The following is a 24275-nucleotide window of genomic DNA, read 5'->3' on the forward strand; positions in this document are numbered from 1 at the left end:
CGCCTTTGGCAACAGATCTGTAAATAAAAAAATTAAAGCAACTCTGAAATCACAACCGGGAAGCAGTGAGACAAAAGAAGGCCGACCATCACCGGCTCGAGAGCACCTTTCCGAGCCTCCCACACCCTTTTCCTTCGTATACATTCAGCCGCGTCAATTTTAGCTGCTAACTGTCACACGCACTCTTTTACAAGTCTTGTGCTTGGGCGCCCCTCTCAGCTTAGCGTTCAAACGGCTGTTATTAACTTCAATACGTACTGCATAGAAATCTTACAGTTGTGGCGCCACTCCCAGCATGGTGCCTGAAGCAGCGCCATATCGCTTGGGCCCTAAACCCCCCTCGCCCAGGAACTGTGATGAGAACGTAGACCAATAGCGGCAGCTACGGGGCAGAAGGGAGACAAGTAAGGACCGTTTCCGCTTATCTCGCCTCGTCAGCCGCACGCAATCTCCTCAGTTGCCTACCGTATTTCATAAATCGTTTGGGTCACAATAATGCAAACTATGAATGTTTAGAGATAAGGCACCAAAGGGAAAAAGTGTGACCCACAAAATTACAGCCCAACATACCAAACGTCAGATTGTTGCATGGTTCTTCAGTATATTTCTAAGCTCGAATGAAATGCATTTCCTTGAGCGACAAAAGCTTGTGTCCACAAATAAACATGGATTTATAAGGAATCGCTCGCATGAAACTCAGTTTGCTGTTTTCCCACCCAATATCCACCAACCATGGACGAATGGCAACAGGCAAATTCAATATTCCAACATTTCCGAAAAGCGTTTGACACAGTGCCACACTGCAGATGTAATGAAGGTTCGAGGGTACGGCAAGGGGTTCTCAGATATGCGAGTGGCCAGAAGACCAGTGCGCTGTCCTGTATTGTGATTGTTCATCACACACAAAGCTCTCGTCAGGAGTGTTCCACGGAAATACGATTGGAACACTCTTTTTCTCCGTACACCCAAACGTTTTGATCAATAAGGTGAATAGAAATTTGAGAGAATTTGCTGATGACGCAGTAGTGAGCCGGAAGTGTCATCATGCAGCGAATATAAGTAGATGCAGAAAGAATTCTGTCGAATGGTTTTTGGTGTAATGAATTGTAACTTGCCCAAATTATGGGAAAATGTAAGTAGATGTAATTGAGTACTAAAAGCAAACGTGTAATATTAGAATAAATTATTAGAGGTGTGCTGCTTGAGAAAGTAACATCGATTAAATAATTAGGCGTGATGTGGCAATGCAACATCAAACGCAACGATCATGTAAAGGTGGTTGTAGAAAGAACAATTTATTTGAAGAATTCCACGGAAGTGTAATTCATCTATAAAGAAGATGGCATACGGAAAACTTGTGAGTACCAGTCGAGAAGTTTGGGTCCCAACCAGCTCCGATTAAATGAAGGCAGCGAAGCAATGCAGAGGCATACCACTTGGTTTGTTACCAGTATTTTCGGTCATCACGCGAGTATTATGAAAGTAACGATGGTGCTGACCTCAACTTAAGAGACGTTGCTCCGAGTGGACGATCTCGTACGGCAACCGACGAGACTCGTAGGAATCATATAGACGAACTCATCAGAGGTAATTCAAAGTCTAGTGCATTTGGAATTTATGCCTAAAAGCATCGCCATAAACTCTGGAAGGTGCTGCGAGACACTCAGAAAACCGAAAGTTGAAGCATCCTCTCCTTCAACTTGACAACGCCAGCCCACACACGAGTGCTGTGGCATCTGCAACACTACGACGCCGTGGGCTCACTGTCATCGATCATCCTCTACACACTCTGACCTGGCGTAATCCGATTTTCATCTGTTTAGGAAACAGGAGGTTAATCTCCGTCAAAAAATTCAAACGTACTATACTTATGGTATCAACAAACTGATCTCTCGTTAGGCTAACGCGTTCGTCACCAAGGTGGCTATGTTTAGTAATAAATATGTGGACATGAAGAGTATTGTTGTCATGGTCTTCAGTCCTGAGACTGGTTTGATGCAGCTCTCCATGCTACTCTATCCTGTGCAAGCTTCTTCATCTCCCAGTACCTACTGCAACCTACATCCTTCTGAACCTGCTTAGTTTATTCATCTCTTGGTCTCCCACTACGATTTTTACCCTCGACGCTGCCCTCCAATACTAAATTGGTGATCCCTTGATGCCTCAGAACATGTCCTACCAACCGGCCCCTTCTTCTGGTCAAGTTGTGCCACAAACCTCTCTTCTCCCCAATCCTATTCAATACTTCCTCACTAGTTATATGATCTACCCATCTAATCCTCAGCATTCTTCTGTAGCACCACATTTCGAAAGCTTATATTCTCTCCTTGTCCAAACTATTTATCGTCCATGTTTCAGAAAAGACTTCCTGTCACTTAAATCTATACTCGATGTTAACAAATTTCTCTTCTTCAGAAACGCTTTCCTTGCCATTTCCAGTGTACATTTTATATCCTCTCTACTTCGACCATCATCACTTATTTTGCTCCCCAAATAGCAAAACTCCTTTACGACTTTAAGTGTCTCATTTCCTAATGCAATTCCATCAGCATCACCAGACTTAATTCGACTACATTCCATTATCCTCGTTTTGCTTTTGTTGATGTTCATCTTATTTCCTCGTTTCAAGACACTGTCCATTTCATTCAACTGCTCTTCCAAGTCCTTTGCTGTCTCTGACAGAATTACAATGTCATCGGCGAACCTCCATGGATCTTCATACCTACTCCGAATTTTTCTTTTGTTTCCTTTACTGCTTGCTCAATATACAGATTGAATAACATCGGGGAGAGGCTACAACCCTGTCTCACTCCCTTCCCAACCACTGCTTCCCTTTCATGACCCTCGACTCTTATAACTGACATCTGGTTTCTGTACAAATTGTAAATAGCGTTTCCCTCCCTGTATTTTACTCCTTCCACCTTCAGAATTTGAAAGAGAGTATTCCAGTCAACATTGTCAAAAGCTTTCTCTAAGTTTACAAGTGCTAGAAACGTAGGTGACGTACTATATAAACGAATTTTCTTTTATTTAAAAAGCTTTAAGAGTTTTCACGTAAAAAATTCAGAGGCGTTACTTTCCAGGACTCCCTCGTATTTTCTCATTGATAATGGTGGTGTCGAACTGGGAAACAACATCTAGCCGTATGTAATGTGGTCACGGCAGGTATTTTTATGTGGTTTTATGTGAAACATTTATTGGATGGTTTCGATGAACCCTCTTCCGGGCACTTAAATGTGATTTGCAGAGTATCCATGTAGATGTAGATATAGATGAAAACTCCAGTAGAAAGTGAAGAGTCATCATGCTATATCCGTCTCCAATGACTGATATACTGCCGAAAAAACAGAAAAATATTCGACATTGTCGCCCAGTAAACAGAATAGATGCTTCTGGACCGGCTGATCAGGAATATTAGATTGGGGTTCTTCTCAAAAAGACTCTATTACGAGGAATTTTTAGCTAATTGCAGCCTCTTCAGAAACTGTAATAGACTAATATACTGAAAAAACCGCCTCAGTTGCTAAAATTGTCTGATCTTAACCCAGGTTTTGGCTAGAATAATCTAGCCTTCTTCAGTAGCATAAAATTACTATAACATGCCACAGTAAACATTACAAATTAAAATCTATAGTACCTTGGACCATGTCGAACTAAAACTAGTTAACTGAAGTCCAGCCTCGGCATCACTTCACCACGCGGTCGGTCGGCAACGTAATTGTCGCCGCCAACCGACTGCGTAGTGAAGTGATGCCGGAACTCGACTTCAGTTATCAAGTTTTAGTTCGACATGGTACCGCGGTACTATAGGTTCTAATTTTTAATGTTTACTGTGCCTTACTCTGGAATGTTATAGTAATTTTATACTTCTGAAGAAGGCTAGATTATTCTAGCCGAAACCTGGGTTAAGAGCAGAAAATATTCGCAACTGAGGCGGTTTTTCCATGTATTATTCCATTACGAGGGTTAGTCGCAGAGCTGTAACGCAAATATAATTGTAATGATCACCTCAAAAAAATTTAAATAAGTATTTTATATTTATTTGTAGATACATATCTACCGTCTGGATACATAGTGAAATCGCACGCCACAGTGACTTAACCCGCCAGTAGAGGAACCAAAACAAATTGGTACAGCCTACTCATAAACTGAAGATGGACTACTCCATTCAGTTTTGTCCCGATCATTTCACCATGTAAGGTTTGAAGAATGGTTGGTTGGTGGAAGGATTCGGAAGATAATATTCTAGGTCCGATTTACTATCCGGTTCAAGATCTTAATCGGTCTATAAGATCAATACTGTAGTTGATACACTGGTATGGAGTCAAAATTTATGTCGCAAAAGACTGCGCCATATTTTTCGGCACTTACCTGCGAGGCGTCGATGTAGGAGGTGAGTTGGTTGATCTGCTCCCTGGGCATGACTGAGTCGAAGAAGACGGACGTCTGTCCAGAGCCGCAGATGGCGCTGCTGCGGACGAAGTCGATGCATCGCCGGTTGCGGATGCGGGGGTCGTCCGGCGGGACCTCCATGGGGAAGCAGGGCGGCGCGAAGTCGCAGGACCTGCGGAAGGAGGCAGCAATATAGCTAACTGCAGCCACATGTTCGGAAACTCAACCAGCCGTTGTTGCCCAACATTACGAGGGTCACTCCAAAAGAAATGCGCACTATTTGTCTTTAAATCCATCTTTTATTCTACAAGTTTGAAAGTTTTGCAGTGTGTAGATACATCCTTGAGGAACAATATTTTCATTTCTCCACATAATTTCCATCCTTCTCAACAGCCATCTTGGAACCAGCTCGTATAGGTAAAATTCTGGACCAACCTGTTGGAGCCACTGTTTGGCAGCGTGCACAAGGGAGTCATCATCTTCAAACCTTTTTCCCCGAAGAGAGTCTTTCAGTTTCCCAAAGAGATAATAGTCACATAGAGCCAGGTCAGGACAGTAAGGTGCGTGTTTCAGTGTTGTTGGTTGGTTGGTTTTTGGGGAAGGAGACCAGACAGCTTGGTCATCGGTCCCATCGGATTAGGGAAGGACGGGGAAGGAAGTCGGCCGTGCCCTTTGAAAGGAATTATTTAGGGAAATCACGGAAAACCTAAATCAGGATGGCCAGACGAGGGATTGAACCGTCGTCCTCCCGAATGCGTCAGTGTTGTCCATCCGAGTTTGGAGTTCGCTTCCATGGTTTCTTGACTGACATGTGGCCGTGCTATGTCGTGCAAAAGCAAAACATCCTGCTTCTGTCGATATGGTCGAACGCGACTCAGTCGAGCTTGAAGTTTCTTCAGTGTAGTCACATATGCATCAGAATTTATGGTGGTTCCAATTGGCAAGATGTCCACAAGCAAGAGTCCTTCGGAATCGAAAAACACCTTAGCCATAGCTTTTTCAGCAGAATGTGTGGTTTTGAATTTTTTTCCCATGTGTGAATTTGCATGGTGCCACTCCATTTATTGCCTCTTCGTCTCTGCTGAAAAATGATGGAGCCATGTTTCATTACTCGTCACATTTCTTCCAAGAAATTCATCTCCACCATTCTCGCAGTGTTCCAAAATTTCGCTGCATTCTGTTTTTCTTGTTTCTTTGTGAGCCACTGTCAACATCCTAGGAACCCACCTAGCACAAACCTTTTTTAACACTTTCAGTATTCTGCAAACACTTCCTTCCCCTATCCCAACGTAGCGTGACAATTCGCTCACTATGATGCGTATGTCAGCAGTCGCCAGTTCGTTAACTCTCTGCACATTGTCTGGAGTGTGTGCAGTACGAGGCCTGCCGCTACGAGGACAGTCCTCAACATTGCCGTGCCCGCTTTCATCACGTAAGCTGCTTGCCCACCCACTAAATGTACTGAGATCAACAGCAGCATCTCCATACACCTTGTTCAACCTCTTGTGGATGTTTCCCACTGTCTCGTTTTCACAGCACAAGAATTCTATGACAGTACGTTGCTTCTGATGAACGGGAACAGGTTGAAACAAGTTTGAAAACAAGTGGGAAGGATGTATCTACACACTGTAAAACTTTCACAAATGCAGAATGTAAACTGTATTTTTACAAAAATAGTGTGCATCTCTTTTGGAGTGACCCTCGTACATATCCTGGATATAAAGAGTTTATACGAACCGCAGTATTATTGCCATATACACAAACGAGAGATATTGAAAGCGGGTGCAACTTTCCTGGTTTTGAATTTCACAAGAATAAAGTTCGCAAGTAAAAGCGAAATAGGACTTTATGAATAAGTTCCTTTTCATAATTCCGTACCTCAGTCGGTAACAACGGAACCCTTACAGAATCATTTCGTTAACTGTCTGTCCAACAGCTAAGACCACTTTTTCTCAGTAACTCGTACAGGTAGCAAGGTGAACTTACTGTCAAATAGTAAGGTGTATGATCCCTTGACGGCGTGGAAAATTTAGGCTCATATGTCAACGTACTCAAAGGATATGATTATTTAAGACACATGTTTCGACACTCGGGAATTTACTCATCAAAACGTGTAGGGGATTCCCGGCTGACCTGGAATTATAAAATTTGTTAAGAAGCAGGGTTTCACAGTACAAATAATAGAAAAAATCCAAAAACTTGTTAATATTTAATTTTGCCCCAAAGAAATATACATCTTTATGTCTGCCCGTCTGTTAAGACAAATCTTCTCAGGAGTGAGCAGATTTATCGCGTTGAATTTTATATCCATATTAAATTCTACGATCCATTGGCTGTATAAAAACTTAAAGCTTCTAAAACAGTGCAATCAGAATATACGGCCACACTTATTTTGATCGTCACGAACTCACTAATCGAGACGTATAGATCAAATCTCTACGTACATGGCGGACCTGGAACTTCAACGGTAAAGTGCAAGTCTGAAAAACCGAAAGATCACTGCATCGAGTCTCTGTCGGGCCTAAGGTTTTTCACTCTTCGTTGTATCGTAGCCTCCACTCTAAGCAAGATAAGAAGACGCCATAAACAACACGAGTTCGCATTGTTCTTTAAACTTCAGATCGCCTTACCACAGATGGATAACTGTGGTATTCACCAAAGTGGCGTCCCTTAGGAAGACTAGCCTCAGGCTATTCGACAAAACGAAACTATTATTATTACCTATGTACATAGTTAAGTTTGTAAGGCACGCTCAGACACCGAGTTCTACTCGCACTTGTCCGGTTTTTAAGTAAACGAACTGCTTCTGAAACTTTGGCTCATGGATTTATGTTCTAGATGTGTCTTTTCCAGAAGCTCGAAAAACGATTTTAAATATTTCGTGAAAGCAACTGGTCTAAGAACTGGTAAAAACCAGCACCGTTATAAAAGTCTAAATGCCAGTAGCAGCCAGAATCACGATCAGCCTTCTTTCCTTAGCTACTGATAGTACATAAAAAAGTATAATGTACCTCACTAAAATGTACATTGATATGTCTCATGGTACCAGACGTTTGTAATGCTTTGGTGGAAACACTCAGTCCTGTCACTCTAAACGAAACTCCATCCGAACAGACATCGGAAGGCTCAGCGGTAGCGACCGACCACCGTGTCGTACTCAGACGACAAGCGTCAATCGGATGCGAATACGGAGACCAGTAATGTCAGCAGACCGCTCTCTAGCCGTTGTTAGTCTCCTTGGTTCTAAATGGTTCAAACGGCTCTGAGCACTATGGGACTTAACTTCTGAGCTCATCAGTCCCGTAGAACTTAGAATTACTTAACCCTAATTAACCTAACGGCATCACACACATCCATGCCCGAGGCAGGATTCGAACCTGCGACTGTAGCGGTCGCGCGATTCCAGACTGCAGTGCCTAGAACCGCTCTGCCACTCCGGCCGGCTCAATCTCCTTGGTCTGGAGCCGTTACCACTCCGTCAAGTAGCCTCTCAGTTGGCTTCAGGAGGCTAAATGCACCCAGTAGTTTAACAGCAGACGGCGACAATCAGCCATCCAAATCCCAACGATGCTCAAAGTTGCTTAACTTTGGAAATTTGTGGTAAGTTGCTATGGAAACAATCTGTTGAGGTTATCGGTCCCTAGGCTTACACACTACTTAAGCTAACTGAAACTAACTAACGCTAAGGAAAACGCACACATCCATGCATGTGCTCAACTTCGGTGACCTGATGGGTATCAGTGTATCCACTTTGACATGGCTTTGACCAAGTCCTTAAGGTAGATTGAAATAACAGTGAAACGCTTACCTCTGGTCGGTGTGGCCGAGCGGTTCTAGGCGCTTCAGTCTGGAACGGCGGGACAGCTGGGGTCCAAGGTTCGAATCCTGCCTCGGGCATGGATGTGTGTGATGTCCTTAGGTTAGTTCGGTTTAAGTAGTTCTAAGTTCTAGGGGACAGATGACCTCAGATGTTAAGTCTCATAGTGCTCAGAGCGATTTTCAAACGCTTACCTCAATTTTTAATGGTAGTCTACCACAACAATGACAGGTGTATACATCCACGAGAATAGTTATGGGATGCGAAAAGTAATGTCTCAAAAGACCGTAATAAAAATTTGTAAAAAAACCGGGTACGTATGAGTAGGAATCGCGCTATGATGGTTCTGGACAAACATAATTATTCAGAAAGGTAGTTCACCTAAAAATTGTGAAGAATGAAATTGTATTAAAATATGTGGCATGAATGGCAGACGATATTTATTGTATTAACATAAAAGCTAAAATTTTTTGCACCGCTAAGGAACCATAGACCTTAGTACTTGACATAAATTTCAACTTGATTGCTCTGCCCATCTCTGATAAGAAGGGGAATTAGTAGACGGACGGACGGACGGATGGACAACAAGGGGCCAATAAAAATAAATAAATAAATAAAAATTATGTGCTATAATTTCCAATTAAGCATTTCGGGATTTTCTATCTTTCCCTCTACTTCTTGCCAAATATCATGAGCCTCGGTCAACAATAACAATAACAATAATAATTTAGATGAGTCATTTCGCGAGCATCAAAATAATTGTGTGAGCCAAATGGTCGTACCTTTCGATTTCATTGACGTAGAAGCTTACATTTTTACAGAGGTTTAGTATTTAATAAAAATATTAACTTGATATATTTACCTACTCCACAGAAAACGAGGTCTTACGAGACGGACAGACGGGCGGACAACAAAGCGATTCTATAAGGGTTCTGTTTTCACCGCACAGGGCGCTGTGGCCGAGCCGTTCTAGGCGCTTCAGTCCAGGACCACGTGACTGCTACGGTCGCAGGTTCGAATCCTGCCTCTGGCATGGATGTGTGTGACGTCCTTAGGTTTGTTAGGTTTAACTAGTTCTAAGTTCTAGGGAACTAATGACGTCAGAAGTTGAGTCCTATAGTGCTTAGAGCCATTTGAACAATTTTTTTTTGTTGCTCCACCTATCATCTTCGAAGGAAGCCATGGGTCTGAAGATAGTCATTTGATATGACCGAAACCGGTCACCTATGTTCTTGTAACATACGTGGTGTGATTAAGACTCTTTTAACTTTGATTTTTGTAAAACAATGGACTGGTTCATCGTAATATACTTTTTTTCATTTTTAGTTCTCCTCTACCGTGTTCCTTCCTTCACTGCTCAAAAATCTTTCTCATGATATTTCTCTCAAAGACCACGAATTTTTCTCTATCGCGCTTGGTGGTACTCAATCTTTCTATGGTGTATAACAGCACTGATGGAGTCATTAGCCTTCATTTTAATTTTAATTGAGATTACTTGTGATTTTATGATTGATATTAGGCTGTTAAATGATCTAGAAGGAGGCGATTTCTTGGTTTACTTGTAGCTAATTGTTAGGTGTCGTTATGAAGTATGAAGTATATAAAGTTCTTAACTACTTTCAGCCGCATCTCTGTTACGTGTAGCTTCACAAGCACATTGTGGTTCATCCTTCCTCTAAGTTACATGGCTTCTGCCTTTTCTGGATCTACCTTGCTTTAGCTTTCTTTAGCGGATCCAAAATGGATAGACAAATGGGTGTAACGTGTTGTGGGTGGACGACTGACAGCGCGTTTGCGGCGTGTCTCAAAATAGGTGGGAGTTAGGAGAAACCAACACTTGCTTTCCCACAAATCTCAATAATATCGTTTTGCAGCTCAGATTACGTGATTTGGTGCTGCAACACTGCTCGCATGAGAAAAAGAAAGCAGGCTGAGAGGGAAGTGTTTAGAAACTAGGACAGAGGCAGACATGGCAGCAGCCATATTGACTATTCTCCTGGATATACTCCACCCTTGGTGGACCGCCGCCATATGTGGGCAATTACATGTAAGATCCCGCTCCATCAGTAATACCGTCTAGTCATACAGCAGTATTGCCGTATATTGAGCCGCATTGCATAAATGTTGACGACACTCTTCCGGCCATACATTGCCGTAAAATATTGCCCCTGTAAACGTACATTAAGGGGCTAGACTCCTCACTTGTAATGTATGCCCTGCGCAGTAGGCCACTCCTGTTTCCGGCACGACGTACTCGCACTGCGGGTTGCCAGCCTTTTACCTGGAGGGGCTCCTCCTTCAGAAAATATTTATCCGCTTCGCCAGTTCATTGCAGCACCTGTTTCACCAATTATAGCCACTGCTGTCCAGCCATCGTCTGAACTAGAGGAGCAACCTACGCCTTTACTGAATTTCAAAGCTGACGTCAAATTTATACCGATACTCCTCCTGGGATATTAACTGCAACAGGAATCTCAAACCGAACCAAAGCCTACTAAAGCGAAGCCTGCGGTTAATTCTCGGAGCACCTAAATGAGCAACTATCAGTAATCTCCATCAGAAACTACACATGTAGAGATCATCTACCCAAAAACAAATCCCTACCTTGGAAGCACTAAGGCCCTCTACGAGAGATAACGTGTCGTACTCGTCATTGAAAGGTGGCGTCGCAACAGAGCCCCTCCAAACCATCATCGAGGCATCTATAGCCGTCCATAATTCCGAAAGTGTTGTCAGTACAGAACGTGTGCACGAACTAATCTCTCGATTATATCCCATAAATGTTCGATGGCACTCATGTCGGGCCATCCAAGTGCCCAAATCATTCGTTCGAACCATCCAGAACTTTTTCTTCAAAATAATCCCAAAAATTGTGGCCCGGTAACGTGACATCGAGAACTTTCTTCCAACTAATCGCCAGTAATTATGGCCCGGTAACATGACACCATTGTTTGGGAACATGAAGTCCATGGACAAGATGAATCAGTCAATTCCATTTAAACATAGCCCACACCATTATGGAGGCATCGCCAGCTTTCACAGTGTGTTGTCGACAATTCGAGTCCATGGCTTCGAGTGGTCTGCGCCACACTCTAACCCTGATATCAGCTCTTACCAACTGTAATTGGGATTCATCTGACCAGTCTACGGTTCTCCAGTCGTCTAGGGTGCGACTGATATGGTCACGAGCCTAGGAGAGGCGCTGCAGGCGGCGCGATGTTGTTAGCAAAGGCACTCGCGTTGGTCGTTTGTTGCATTTACCGCGAACGCCATATTTAGTCGCACTGACCTAACGGATACGTTCGTCGCGCGTCACGTTTGGATTTCTGCGGTTATTTCTCGCGATGTTGGTTGTCTGTTGCTACTGACACTCTACTCAAACTCCACTGCTCGCGGTCGTTACGTGAAGGCTGTCGGCCACAGCTTTGTCCGTGGAGAGAAGTAGTGCTTGAAATGTTGTGTTACTATGTATCTCGGAAAATTGAACTTCCTAAAGACTTCCGAATTGGAAAATCCCGTCCGTCTAGATCCTACCACGAGTCCGCGTTCAGAGCCTGTTAATTCTCGCTGTGCGGCTATAATCACGTCGAAAACCTTTCACATGAATCGCCTAAGTACAGATGACAATTTCGACAACTGCCCATTTACACTTCGTGTACACGATACTACCGCCATCTGTATATGTGGATATCACTATCCCATGACTTTTCTCATCACAGTGTATATTGCGGACTATTGGAGTAATCATCATTCTTCGTCGTGGTGTTTACTCTCATCTTACTGGATCGAAACCTCGATCTGGATACGATACGCTGTTTGGACGTCGCCCTTTGCTACGCTACCGATCGGCTATGATACGATGGACTAGAACACTGTTACCTGGTATAGCCCCCGGCTGTCTCTTTCCTGTTGCGTTCTATATATTTTTGTGTTTAGCTCAATAAAAAAGTTAACTACTCAGCGCTCAGTTGTGTTCTGTCCTACATTATCCAACTCAGTGACACGTGAGCAAGTTTTCACGAACTGGCTTGGCATTTGAGTCAGTATGTATTGAACCAATCGTAAGACAGGGGATGTGCAATGTGGAAGTGCGTTATTCGAGAAGAGTTCTTATAAAATAAAACTCTGTACTTCGTTTTCAACGGGGAAACGTCGTCAAGGTGCGTTTACATTAGACGAGGCTGCTTCGCTAGCTGGCTGCGTCACTCTTGAATCTATACAGAGCGAAATGTTGTGAGAAGCAGGCAAGAAAAATGCGAACCCTCCGTTGTAGCAAGACAACCACGTCGCCGTATTCTGTCACTACTTCGGATGTTGCATTCGCGTTCACCACCATTATGTTCCTGTATTTGAAAAAGAAAAGAAAACGATTTCGCTGCTGCTGGAGTACGGAATTATTCAGTATACAACTCGGGAGCAAGCTTACAAGACAAAAATAAGTGGAAGCCGTCCAATCACACCATGAGAAACTTCATCCGCATGGTTACAGGAGACTTTGAATATCTCATTGGAATGATCGGCCTTGAAATAAAAAAAATGGATATGAAACTGAGAGAAGCAGGAAATTTTCGAGAAAGGCTCGCTCTGACTATGCGACCCTTTCCGAAAGACAATTCACACACAAGTCAGCGATATCTGTTTACGTCAAAATGTAATTGTCCTTTTCTTGTTCTCCCTCGATCTTTCGCTTCTGTATGACCACAACAGAGGTTTTATTCTTTTTTTTTTTAATTTCAATCTTGCAACTGGCTGCTGAGTGACCACATACATATCCCTCCCTCTAGGCACTCTCTCTTTATGTCCGCTTGTAACGGGCTTTTACTGTGAGATCCCTAAACAGGGAATAGATTTTATGCAGAGAATTGGTAGGCACTAAGTTGCTTGATTTTAGTATATAAGCGTATTCCGGATTTATTCTCTTTATCATTACATCCCTAAACAATTGTATTTATTTACAATTTACGTAATGTATAATGTACAGAAGTTCTCTTCATTTGACGTTTTAGTCAAGTCCTGACGTTTTAGATGGACATAGTCCGCAGTTGTTGGATGTATTTTTTCTGTTTTTCCACAACTTTTTAAAGTGGTTCGATAATTTGCTCTTGCATGTAATCCATAATACGTTTTTTACTATTTAACAATCGTAGCAATCCAAGTTTGAGAGCAAGCTGTTTACTCGAAAAACTTCCCTTGTTGTGGGTCGTCTATCTATGGAAGTGTTACTGAGGTGTTCGTAATCTTTGGTTGTTTGGTTATGCGCTACCCTTGTATAAAATTCCAATAATATATTTTTTTTAAACTCTGTGTACTTAAAATCTGTGAGTTATTTAGTGCATCGCAGAGTAATATTTGGCGTGGAAGTATATTACAAACTCCTTCAAAATGTTCATGACTGGACGTTTTGGGATTTTGTGCAGCTTTTGTAAAAAGTTTTAAATGTTCTCAACATCGTATTTTTGATTTCTGTGACGTGTTATGAAGGTGAACTGGTTGTTGTGTCTGCACACGTTCTCTTTAAAAACTCATAAATGAAAAACACAAACGGATTTCAAGCACACATACTTTAAAAAAATTATTGAATTTTTAAAAGAGGTAACGGATAACCGAAACACCATTGATTACAAACACATCGGTAACATTTCTATAAATAATCCACAGAACGTAAATATCTTTGAGTAAGAAACTTGCTGTCAAACCTGAATGTCTACGAGTGTCACATAATAAAAAACGTATTAAATATAAGTGCAAGAGCAAATTATCGAACAACTTTGAAACGTTACTGAAGAGACCACTACAGACAGCAACAACAGATTGCTTAAAGTTGACATACATCCATCTACAACGTCAGGACGTGATCACAACATGTAATGCAAGAAACGTTTATAAATTATACAATATGCAAATTATAAATAAATGCGACGGTTTCCAGATGTGCTGATGACGGCAGTAAAACTGAAATAAACTTATACACTGAAATAAAATGTCAAGCAGCATACTGTCTACCAATCCCGAGGATTATGTGCTATTGTGACATGCCATGCGGTTCTAGGCGCTACAGTCTGGAGCCGAGCGACCGCTATGGTCGCAGGTTGGAATCCTGCCTCGGGCATGGATGTGTGTGATGTCCTTAGGTTAGTTAGGTTTAATTAGTTCCAAGTTCTAGGCAACTGATGACCTCAGACGTTAAGTCGCATAGTGCTCAGAGCCATTTGAACCATTTATTGTGACATAATATGCGCTGTAGATCCCACATTATAGAAACTAATAGTATTTGTTCAGTTTTATGAGGGGTATGCTTTCCTTGAGGTTCACTGTCCCGCACACAAACAGTAACAACGTTTCCACTTCGGGAAACGAGAGAAACCTTGCTCTTTGACGAGCACCCATAAATCTCCAGGTATCTGTCGCACTGAGTAATCTCCCCGCGCTACGCGTTTCGCGGTGGAGACCACGTTTTCCCCATGTGAGACCTGCCTTGCGAAACCGCTGCACGGTGGTGTTTCGTGTAGTCTAAACATCTCTAGCTTTCTAGCTTCAGTAACAGAACCACCAATGTTCAGCATGCAAGTGTTCGTAATTATTTTACGGGAGGGGGGGGGGGGGGGGGGAGGGAGGAGGCTAGGTGATTAGCCTCATTCCATGATAACTTTCCATAAAACGTGCCCAATTTTTCTTCATTACGAAGATACAGCTTGCTACAGAAATTTTGTTTCACGAGCTGATACTACAGTTGATATGGTTTTGTGCATCGGCAGTCATTGTCCTGTTTGAGTTACAGGTTTTGAAGTTGTGCTTCAGTTTACATAATAGAATTTTCCAACTAATATTTTATTTGATATTCAGTTCTACTCTTTAGTTTGTGTATAGGGAGCATTAAAATTAAAAGGAGACAGAGGAAAGAGTAAATGAACTGACTATTATTTCAAAAGTAATCGCCTTAACTGTTAATACCTTTATCCAACTTTGACAAAATATGATCAGTGTCTTCATAGAAAAATGTCTGCAGTTGGCTACACAACAGTGATTGTGCCAGGCGTGCATCTCTTCGTCCAAGGAAGCTACAACCACGTATTACTTCCTTCTGGGGTCCCAAAATAGGGAAATCGCATGGCGAAAGATCTGGGCTGTATGAAGAATGCGTATGTGCTTCCCAGCGAAGTTTCTCCCGCGACCTCTAAACAATACTTTAAGCATGTGGACGGGTATTATGCTGCAACATAATGATGCCGTTCGTCAACACTTCGTGATGTTTGGACTTCATGGCCCGTTTCGATTCACGGCCGGTGTGGTCGAGCAGTTCTAGGCGCTTCAGTCCGGAACCGCGTGACTGCTACGGACGCAGGTTAGAATCCTGACTGTGGCATGGACGTGTGTGATGTCCTTAGGTTAATTAGGGTTAAGTAGTACTAAGTTCTATGTGACTGATGACCTCAGATGTTAAGTCCCATAGTGCTCAGAGCCATCTGAACCATTTTCAACCCGCTTCGATTATTACAAAATGCCTGCATATCACTGTGCGTTACTGAAAATGCCATATTCCAGAACGTGAATGAGCAACGGGCCCTAGCAGTCAAGGAAAAATGTCATCATGAATGAGATTTTCACTCTGCAGCGGAGTGCGCGCTGAAGGTTTGGAAGGTAGGAGAGGAGGTACTGGCAGAAGTGAGGCTGTGAGGACGGGGCGTGAGTCGTGCTTGAGTAGCTCAGTTGGTAGAGCACTTGCCCGCGAAAGGCAAAGGTCCCGAGTTCGAGTCTCGGTCCGATACACGGTTTTAATCTGCCAGGACGTTTCATGTCATCATGACTTTCCCAGAGCTGGAGTGCCTGTTGTTTAGCCTACCCTGAAGACGTTTCGCTGGGAAGCCCTTACACATCATACAGTGTCGATCTCTGATCATACGGTTTCCATACTCCTGGAGATTCGAAGAAAGACATTCGTGGCTTTTGATTTGCTTCGAACGAAGAGGTGTATTTCTGAGTACAATGATGGTTACATAGGCAACTACAGGCTTTTACCCATGACGGCACTGACCACCTTTTGTCACAGTGGGAGAAGTGTATTAACATTTAAGGTGAGAAGTTTTGAAATAATATACAGTTAACTTTCTTTTAGGCTTCTGTAACTCATTTGACACAAACGGAGCCCCTACAGAATCTCTTTGTTATCCCTCTGCCTGTCCTCCTGTTAATTGCCATTTCTCTCAGGAACGGGTTGACACATCAGGTTATGTCAGCTACTAAGGTCTATGCTCCCTTCGCTACGTAAAAAAATTAAGTTTATGTGTCAATGCAATAAACCATTTATGTCACATGTTTCGAGACTCACAATCTCACTCACCAAAACCCATAGGTTACTTCCTAGAATCATGAATTTTTTCAAGAAGCTAGGTTTCGCAGTAAAAGTATAGGAAAAAAAAGACGGAACTTATTAATTTGTAATTGTATCAAACGGAAAAAATTGTTTTAATTTGTTACGAGACTGTCAGTACGTGTCTTAAGAACCTTTTTCACAGGATCGGGTGGAAATATCAAATTGAAATTTATGTCACGTAGTAATATCTATGGGCTCCCGTACGTACTATCAAAAGATACGGCCATTTATGGCGTATTTTGATATCTTGTATTTATCGATATCAATAACAGACATAAATGGTCGAAATTATCGATTCTCTTGGTGGGTGAATCATCTATACACATAATTGAATTTTTACGAAATCGTTGGTTCCCGAGTCCTACTTGCATTTATCTGGATTTTTCTTTCCCATCTATGTTGTTTCCATTTACTAACATTTAACAGTGCCGGATATGCAGTTATGATATATGTTCACGGGTTTAGTGACGGAAATGCTGCTGCTGCTGCTTGTGGAGAATACGGTAAACGATTTCCTTAACGCAGGGAACCAGATTCAAGAGGGTTTACTAGTGTTTTCACTAAACTGTGCGAGAAACGTGCAGCGCTCATGGGTCTTATTTTAATTGAACGGACAAATGCATTTTGTGTACAAAGTAGAATAGATAATTGAGATAGCAGAAAGTAGACTTTCAACAATCACTCGCAGAATTTCTACATGTATCGGTGTTTCACATGCAAGAATATTGCCATACATTACGTATGCTCCTAGAAAGAGCTACACGTGGTGTTGTCAGTAAAATTCCTTAGTGAAATGAATTAGGACGTGGAAAATATTGATATGAATTTTTAACTTAACCATTTATTACTTAACACCTTCCGTGAGCATTTTTTTGGGTTACGTTGCTACAGATGTATCTTCCTAACGAATAAAAAGATACATTTTATATGGTATATTTTTTCACGAATTAATCTATACTACCCCAGCCTAAAGCACTGGATGGCGACAAGGAGGGTATCACTAACACTGTCACATCAAGAAATAACATATCATGCCTGGGACACATGGGGTAAAGCCCGGAAAAAGAAGAACAAGAAGATTTATTCTCCACAAGTTGACAAACCCGACATTGTCTGGATATTCATTTTGCCAGTTGTCTACTAGAAATGCAAACGAAAAATGAATTGCGTTTGTAATGTCGGAAAAATTTCATTTGCATGTATTCGTGGAAACAGCTTTCAAATTACGAAAAAGAAATACGCATAATGTACAAATGTGTATGTAGAGCTATTTCGTGTGTCTACAACGCGATTTTGTACACGTCTGTCTGGAACGTCGCTTCAGAATTCTGTAGATGGCTGTAGCTTTTGCCTACAGCCGTATGCGCTTCACAGTTGAAAGCTGTTGTAAGTGCTGCCCAGGGGTCAGGGGTTTCCTTATGCTGACTCGACTGCAGGAGTTTGTTAGTATTAAAAAATAAATGTATTAGAACACTTCATGAAAGACGCGGCATTTTTGCATGCATCTGAGTGCCCAGTGTTTTGTTGCTAAAAATGAGTGGGTTTTATTGTAGCCGTGTTGTCAGACTGCTGTACATTGTAGACTGCATCGCACAATTCTACGTTTACCTTTATATAATTTCGTTATGCATTACTGTAATGTTTTGTAGTTGATGTTTTATATTTTATAATTAAGTCAGAAAAATATTCTCTTTCTTTCATTTGTCTGGTGAAAACAATAAAAATTAAAAGAAAGTAATAAAAATTACTAGCAAGAGGTTCTGTGAATAAAGTTTCTCTGATGTAGTCTGTAATAGATGATGTTACTGTAACAGATACTGTGCAATGTCTATTAATTTACTTTATTAGCCTATTGGGCGAGAAATGAGCAGTATGATTGGGTGCGATCTTACCTCTTACAGTCGATGCCGTCCCAGCTCTCGCTGCTCACCGCTGGAATTGCGTGGTCTAGGTCGTGGTCGAGGAACTGCCCCCACTGCATCAGCATGTGGGTGAGGCGCTCGTCAGGAGTGATCGTGTCCGTGCTGATCAGTTTCGTGGAGACGAGGCGCGCGCTAGGCTTCGGGAAGCCGTTGTACAGCGTCGTTTTCTTCCAGCCTGCGTGCAACAGGTACCACCATCAACATCCCGCTGACCTCAGCGACAAAAGCATCGTAACGAGCTGCCTCCCGCCCTTGCACTCGTATCATCGATAACGCAGATAAAGCAGGTAATACCCGACCAGATATAAACGACGAATAAGTGAAGAAATATGTCCCTAAACTTTTTCCTCTATCACACTATTCTGTTAACCAAGATCTTTCCCAAGAACGCACTGTCTACACACGAGGTTTAAGCTGTGCCCATGTCACCACAAAAATGATACGAGGTTTTTCAAAAACTAATGTACTAAGTCCTGTGATAGAAAAGATTTATTCAGGAAATCAGTCACAAGAATTTCTACAGGCTCTGCTGTGTATTACTTTCCTCACAGTCACCACTGTTGTTTAACCATCTATTCAGTCAGTAAACCAACGAGTCGAAAGCAGCATATAAGGAGTTAGTTCCCCAAGTCAACGAGACACTTAACAACAGCCTCCTGAACATCACAATAAGTTCGGAGTGACCACCCACCAAGTACATCTTTAACGGAAGAGATGAAAATCACTTGGTGTGAAATCATGCCCGTATGGTGAAAAAAATCTGTGATGCAACGAGAGCCCATCATAGGGCTATTGGCCTCACTGCAGCTACAGCCTTCCTTTGCCGTGGTACCAGGAGAGGGAGGGTGTGAAGCACATCTCCTCTGTCGTCTTACACCCCCGACAAAGGTTACCAGTGCTCATTTGATAACACGATGAGTGGACCTAGGGCCGTCCAGGAGGGACTCGAAAGAACAAACATCCATACCCGTATTCGGAACTGAACCCGCGATCTAAAAGGTTCGAGTCCACTGCTCTACCCGTTAGATCAACACGGAGTGATGGCACTAGATTGCTTCAGCACAGTACATCGGAAACGCAGAACCAAAAGAAACGGTCTTACACCGTCTTAATTTCAGAAGCAATCCCAGTCGTTTCCTTCAAACTGCACTGTGCAACTGTTCCAGTAACCTACAAGTAACGGGCGACTTTCACGACCTCTCTGTCGCTGACTAAATCAGTCAGTTGCACACACAGCGTGTCCCAAACGACGGTGGTGATAATATTTTCCGTGAAAACCGAAGTTTTGGACTTATGAAACAAGTTATAACAAAGGTGTCAGCATGCTATTGGTTCTTTCTTCGTCTCTGGTGTGACGTTCCGCCACCTGTGATGCTACAAAACTGTGTTCAAATGGTTCAAATGGCTCTGAACACTACGCGACTTAATTCTGAGGTCATTAGTCACCTAGAATTTAGAACTAATTAAACCTAACTAACCTAAGGACATCACACACATCCATGCCCGAGGCAGGATTCGAACCTGCGACCGTAGCGGTCGCTCGGTTCCAGACTGTGGCGCCTAGAACCGCACGGCAACTCCGGCCGGCACGAAACAGGGACTGGACACAATGCACCTGATACCGCATTAAGTGCTGGACAGACAACCCAATTCTCTAGGCTTTACTCCAGTCTGAAATAGAAATATCAACAACTTGACCTCATATTTTATGAAGGGAAACGCGCACTTGCAAGATTGCAACCCGAGCAATAGACACCGCGCGAAAATTTTGGCTATAATTCTAACAGTAGGCTACGCAGTTACGAGATGAAAGTTAAGCTTTTAAACTTTGGTGCGCGCACTGGTCCACTCCAATGCAGTCGCCTAATTCCCGAACGAAAAGTACCGTGGAACAGAGAGAAAACCAAAGCCCTTCTATTCGTGGGATGTTGAAAGCGACGGATGAGGAAGCATTCGACCAAAGATTTTTGAAGTCTTGTTCGAGAACACATGTTATCCTACACGAAGCATAGTATGTAATGTGAGAACATGTTATGTCAGTTTTGTGCACATTTACATTCAATACTTTTTAACAGTTTTCTCGTATTAATATTCTGCAGGTATATGTAATCCGCAAAATCAAAAAGGATGAATCTAAGCAACTGAAGATTTATTACAAAATATATGAGGTACGAAATGAAAACGAGACAGATGGAAAAAAGTAAGTACACTTTTTATTTCAAAAGTATGGCCACAACTGTTAATATACTTACTCCGGTGTAAGAGAAAATGGGTAATAGTTTAATGGGAACATGTTTACGGTTGCATGCGACCCAGATATTCATCTCTTCGTACGAAGCAAGTTGACGGCCACGAATGTCTTTTTATAGGGCGGAAAAAGTGTGGAAATAGCATGTAGAGATATCGGCACCTAATGGAGTAAGTTTAAGGGCTCATCATCGAAACTTCTCCAACTCAGAACAAAAAAAAAAGTAAGAAATTCATGGTCGTCAATGGGATTAGAACGAAGAAGTGCACGTCTGTGCAATCATGGTTCCGCATGCAAACTGAAACATTTTCCGTGAAGACACTGGCCATCTTGTCTTATAGTGTGATAAATGTATTGACAGTTATGGCGATTACTGTTAAAATAGTAAACAGTTTTACCAAATTTTTTCCATCTCTTTCGTTTAGCTTTGACTTCCCCGCATCGTTAATGATTTTCTATTTACCATTTAATCATGCCAATCACGCTGAAGAATAGCGATCCCCATGCAAATACAGTTAACTTCAACAGTGCCAGCTTTAAATTACAAAAAAACCAACGCACAACAGCAATGATTAATATTACAGGGTGACAATTATTGAACTACGTGAGATAAAGTCGTCATAACGACTGAACGGTTTGCGTCAGGACGGCCAAACTGCATGGTAGGCCGCGGGGTATGTTAGGAATTAGTATTCGCATGCATTGGTTTAGTAACGAAGCCCACTTTTATTTAGGTGGGTTCGTTAATAAGAAAAATTGGCTTATTTAGGGGACTGAGAATCCACATTTAACTATGGACACGTCTCTTCACTCTTAACAGGTGACTGTGCCATGTGCACTGTCCAGTCACGGAATAGTCGGTGCAATATTTCTTGATGGCACGGTGACTACCGAACAGCAAGTGAAGGTTTTGCAGGATGATTTCATCCCCATTATCCAAAGTCACCCTGATTTCTACAAGATGTGGTTCATACAAGGCTGTGCTCGACCACATCGTAGCAGGAGAGTGTTTAATGTCTTGGAGGAGTACTTTGGGGACCTCTTCCTGCCTCCGCGGTACTCAGAAACCACTGGCATAGGCCTCGATTGGCCGCCATATTCTCCGGATCTGAACACATGCGACTCCATTTTGTGGGGCTCTATTAAACACAAGGTGTACAGCAATAACCTAAAAACCATTGCTCAGCTGAAAACAGCCACTCAGGATGTCATTGACAGCATTGATGTTCTGACACTTTAGCGGCTCATGCAAAATTTCGCTATTCGTCTGGGCCACATCATCGCCAATGATGGCAGGAACATATGTCATAACCTAAATCGGTATATCTTTAGTAACGTTTATATGTTGAATAAACTGTGCGCACAGCGTAGTTTGTAACTAATTTATCTCTTTTGTAATAATTTTCAATAGTTGTCACCCTGTATTTATCATCCTGTTAATACTGTTGCTGGAGAGGTCAGACACTTTTTAATAGAATGTCCACATACTTGAAGGTGATAAAGACATATCTGTTAAGTATAGTGGAGTATTTAGATTCGCATTCTTCGCCACGTGGATGTTTCCTTTTTATTGGTACATGGTTATTATTCCAAGATGAGACTGTGCTCAGTGGTTTGACATATGTTTACAAAACACATGATAACAATATACGTCCGTCAAGTACTTTTATATCTCGATATTTGCAGCAGTGCTTGCAATGACCTAACATAATACGACAAAAAATGAAACCTTGTTCACGAGAATATTCACAAAGAGATAGTTACACTTCATGACCTTAAAAGGTTATTTCATTCTGGTTTTAAAGCGATCATTTTTCATGATACTCTACCTACATACTATAACAACTAGGTTTGAAAGTGATCATTTTTTTGATGCTCCAACTAAGTAATTCAGTAACTACATCACCTCGACAGAGACGCTGAACGGATTGTGTTGAGCTTGATAACAATTATTAAGGTTACTGCTGACCAGCATATTGTCTTGTCTTACTGCAGTCTCCTTCCCGAAGTGCTCATACCTGACGCTGATGCTACGTTTCTATAGCTGTAGTAACTATATTGTTCCACCAAGCGAGTTACTGGCTTCAACCCTGTCAATAATATGGGTCCTTAGTACGTTCCGCACCAAAAAGCTGATTTCAGACTTCGTGGCTTAATGCTTTCCTAGGTCAATCCCCAAACGTGTACGTACTCTAAGCGTAGTTGGACAATACATATTGGTCAGACGAGCCGCGTTGCAACACGAGGGTCATTACAAAAGTAAAGAACATTTGTTTCAGAAAACATTTTTATTCAAGATGACGGAAGAAAACATATTTTAATATCTTAGCTACATTTATAAGTAGTCGCTTTCAGATTTAAATATTTGTCGCTGCGAACCATTAGCTTTCGTATGCTTTGTGCGTACTCAGTTACCGACAAATTGATATACGATTCACTAACGTTCTCTCTTTCAATTCTTTGTCCTTTCTACATTGTTTACTTAAAAAAAATTCTTTTAGTTTGAGAAGGAGACGGTAATCGTTTAGGAAAAATCCCACCTCATAAGATGAATGTTCAAAAACTTCCAATGTAAACTGCTGCAGCAAATTTTTCGTCAACGAAGGAGAATGCAGTCGAGGGGTATTGCGAAGAATAGCTGCATTTATGATGTCTCCTCTACGCATAACGCCGATATGGAGGAAGACCTTTTGATCTCGAAACACGGTGTCCATGGCCTTTTTGGTACTCAGAAATTTTAGGTTAGGTTTTCTTATTTTTTATTTTATGTTATGTTTTTGTTGAAGTCGTGACTGGTGCCGTCCCATCCACTGGCACATTGTTTCTGGACCTTCATTCGAATCCCGGGTCTTGTCACCAGTGACAGTGTGGTCGAACAACTCATCGCCATTGTTGTAGTACCGTGTAAGAAAAGTAAGTGAAGCTCTCATTTCTAGTTTTTTTGTTGATCTGCCAAAAGTCGAGGAACCCCCTGGCACACACTCCTCTGAAGCCCAAATCATCACTAACAGGCTGTTGATTGCTTTACAGAATCATTGACATGATATCGCCAGAAACAACTGGCGGTTAGTGGGAGCGTTATTCGTCGAGAATATTCCTTCGTTCTGTCTTCAACACGATGCAGCATTTTCGAGCTGAAGCTCCATTCACCAGATTTACGTAAACATCCATTATCTGGCTCTAAGAGCAAACGTTTTTGCATTCGGCTACCGCGTTGCACTAAGAACCTCACACTTAGTGGGTTCGTTAATTTCGTCAATAGTTTTGTAATCATACAAACAAACAGTAAACGACCGATCATGCTTTCTGTTATCGTCATACAGGAGCAGACGACTTAAAAGGTCTATGATGTGGTGGAAGGGTGGGGGAGAAACATTCTGCTCGTCATATAAAGACGTTCTTTACTTTTAGTGTGACGCTCGTACTTATACGGAGTAGGCTCTTAGGGCAGCTATTTGAAGCAGTAGTTCGTGGCCTTTCCTACTTGGTCCGCCTGTAGGGTTTCAAAGCATTTGGTAAACGAAA

At 42.1% G+C, this 24275-nt stretch overlaps 1 protein-coding gene across 2 annotated transcripts in view; it reads right to left on the reverse strand.

Annotated features, from left to right (window-relative positions):
* The window catches only part of LOC126365858 (peroxidasin homolog), a 1186130-nt gene that overhangs the window by 81922 nt on the left and 1079933 nt on the right, over positions 1–24275 (reverse strand). For both annotated transcript variants that reach the window (XM_050008525.1, XM_050008523.1), the window contains 2 exons: positions 18473–18677; positions 4372–4564 (listed from right to left, as the gene is read on the reverse strand). In XM_050008525.1, coding sequence (XP_049864482.1) covers positions 4372–4564; positions 18473–18677 — 398 coding nt within the window. The remainder of the gene's footprint in view (positions 1–4371; positions 4565–18472; positions 18678–24275) is intronic.

This window comes from Schistocerca gregaria, chromosome 4 (assembly GCF_023897955.1).
Source record: "Schistocerca gregaria isolate iqSchGreg1 chromosome 4, iqSchGreg1.2, whole genome shotgun sequence".
Taxonomy (NCBI): Eukaryota; Metazoa; Arthropoda; class Insecta; order Orthoptera; family Acrididae; genus Schistocerca; species Schistocerca gregaria.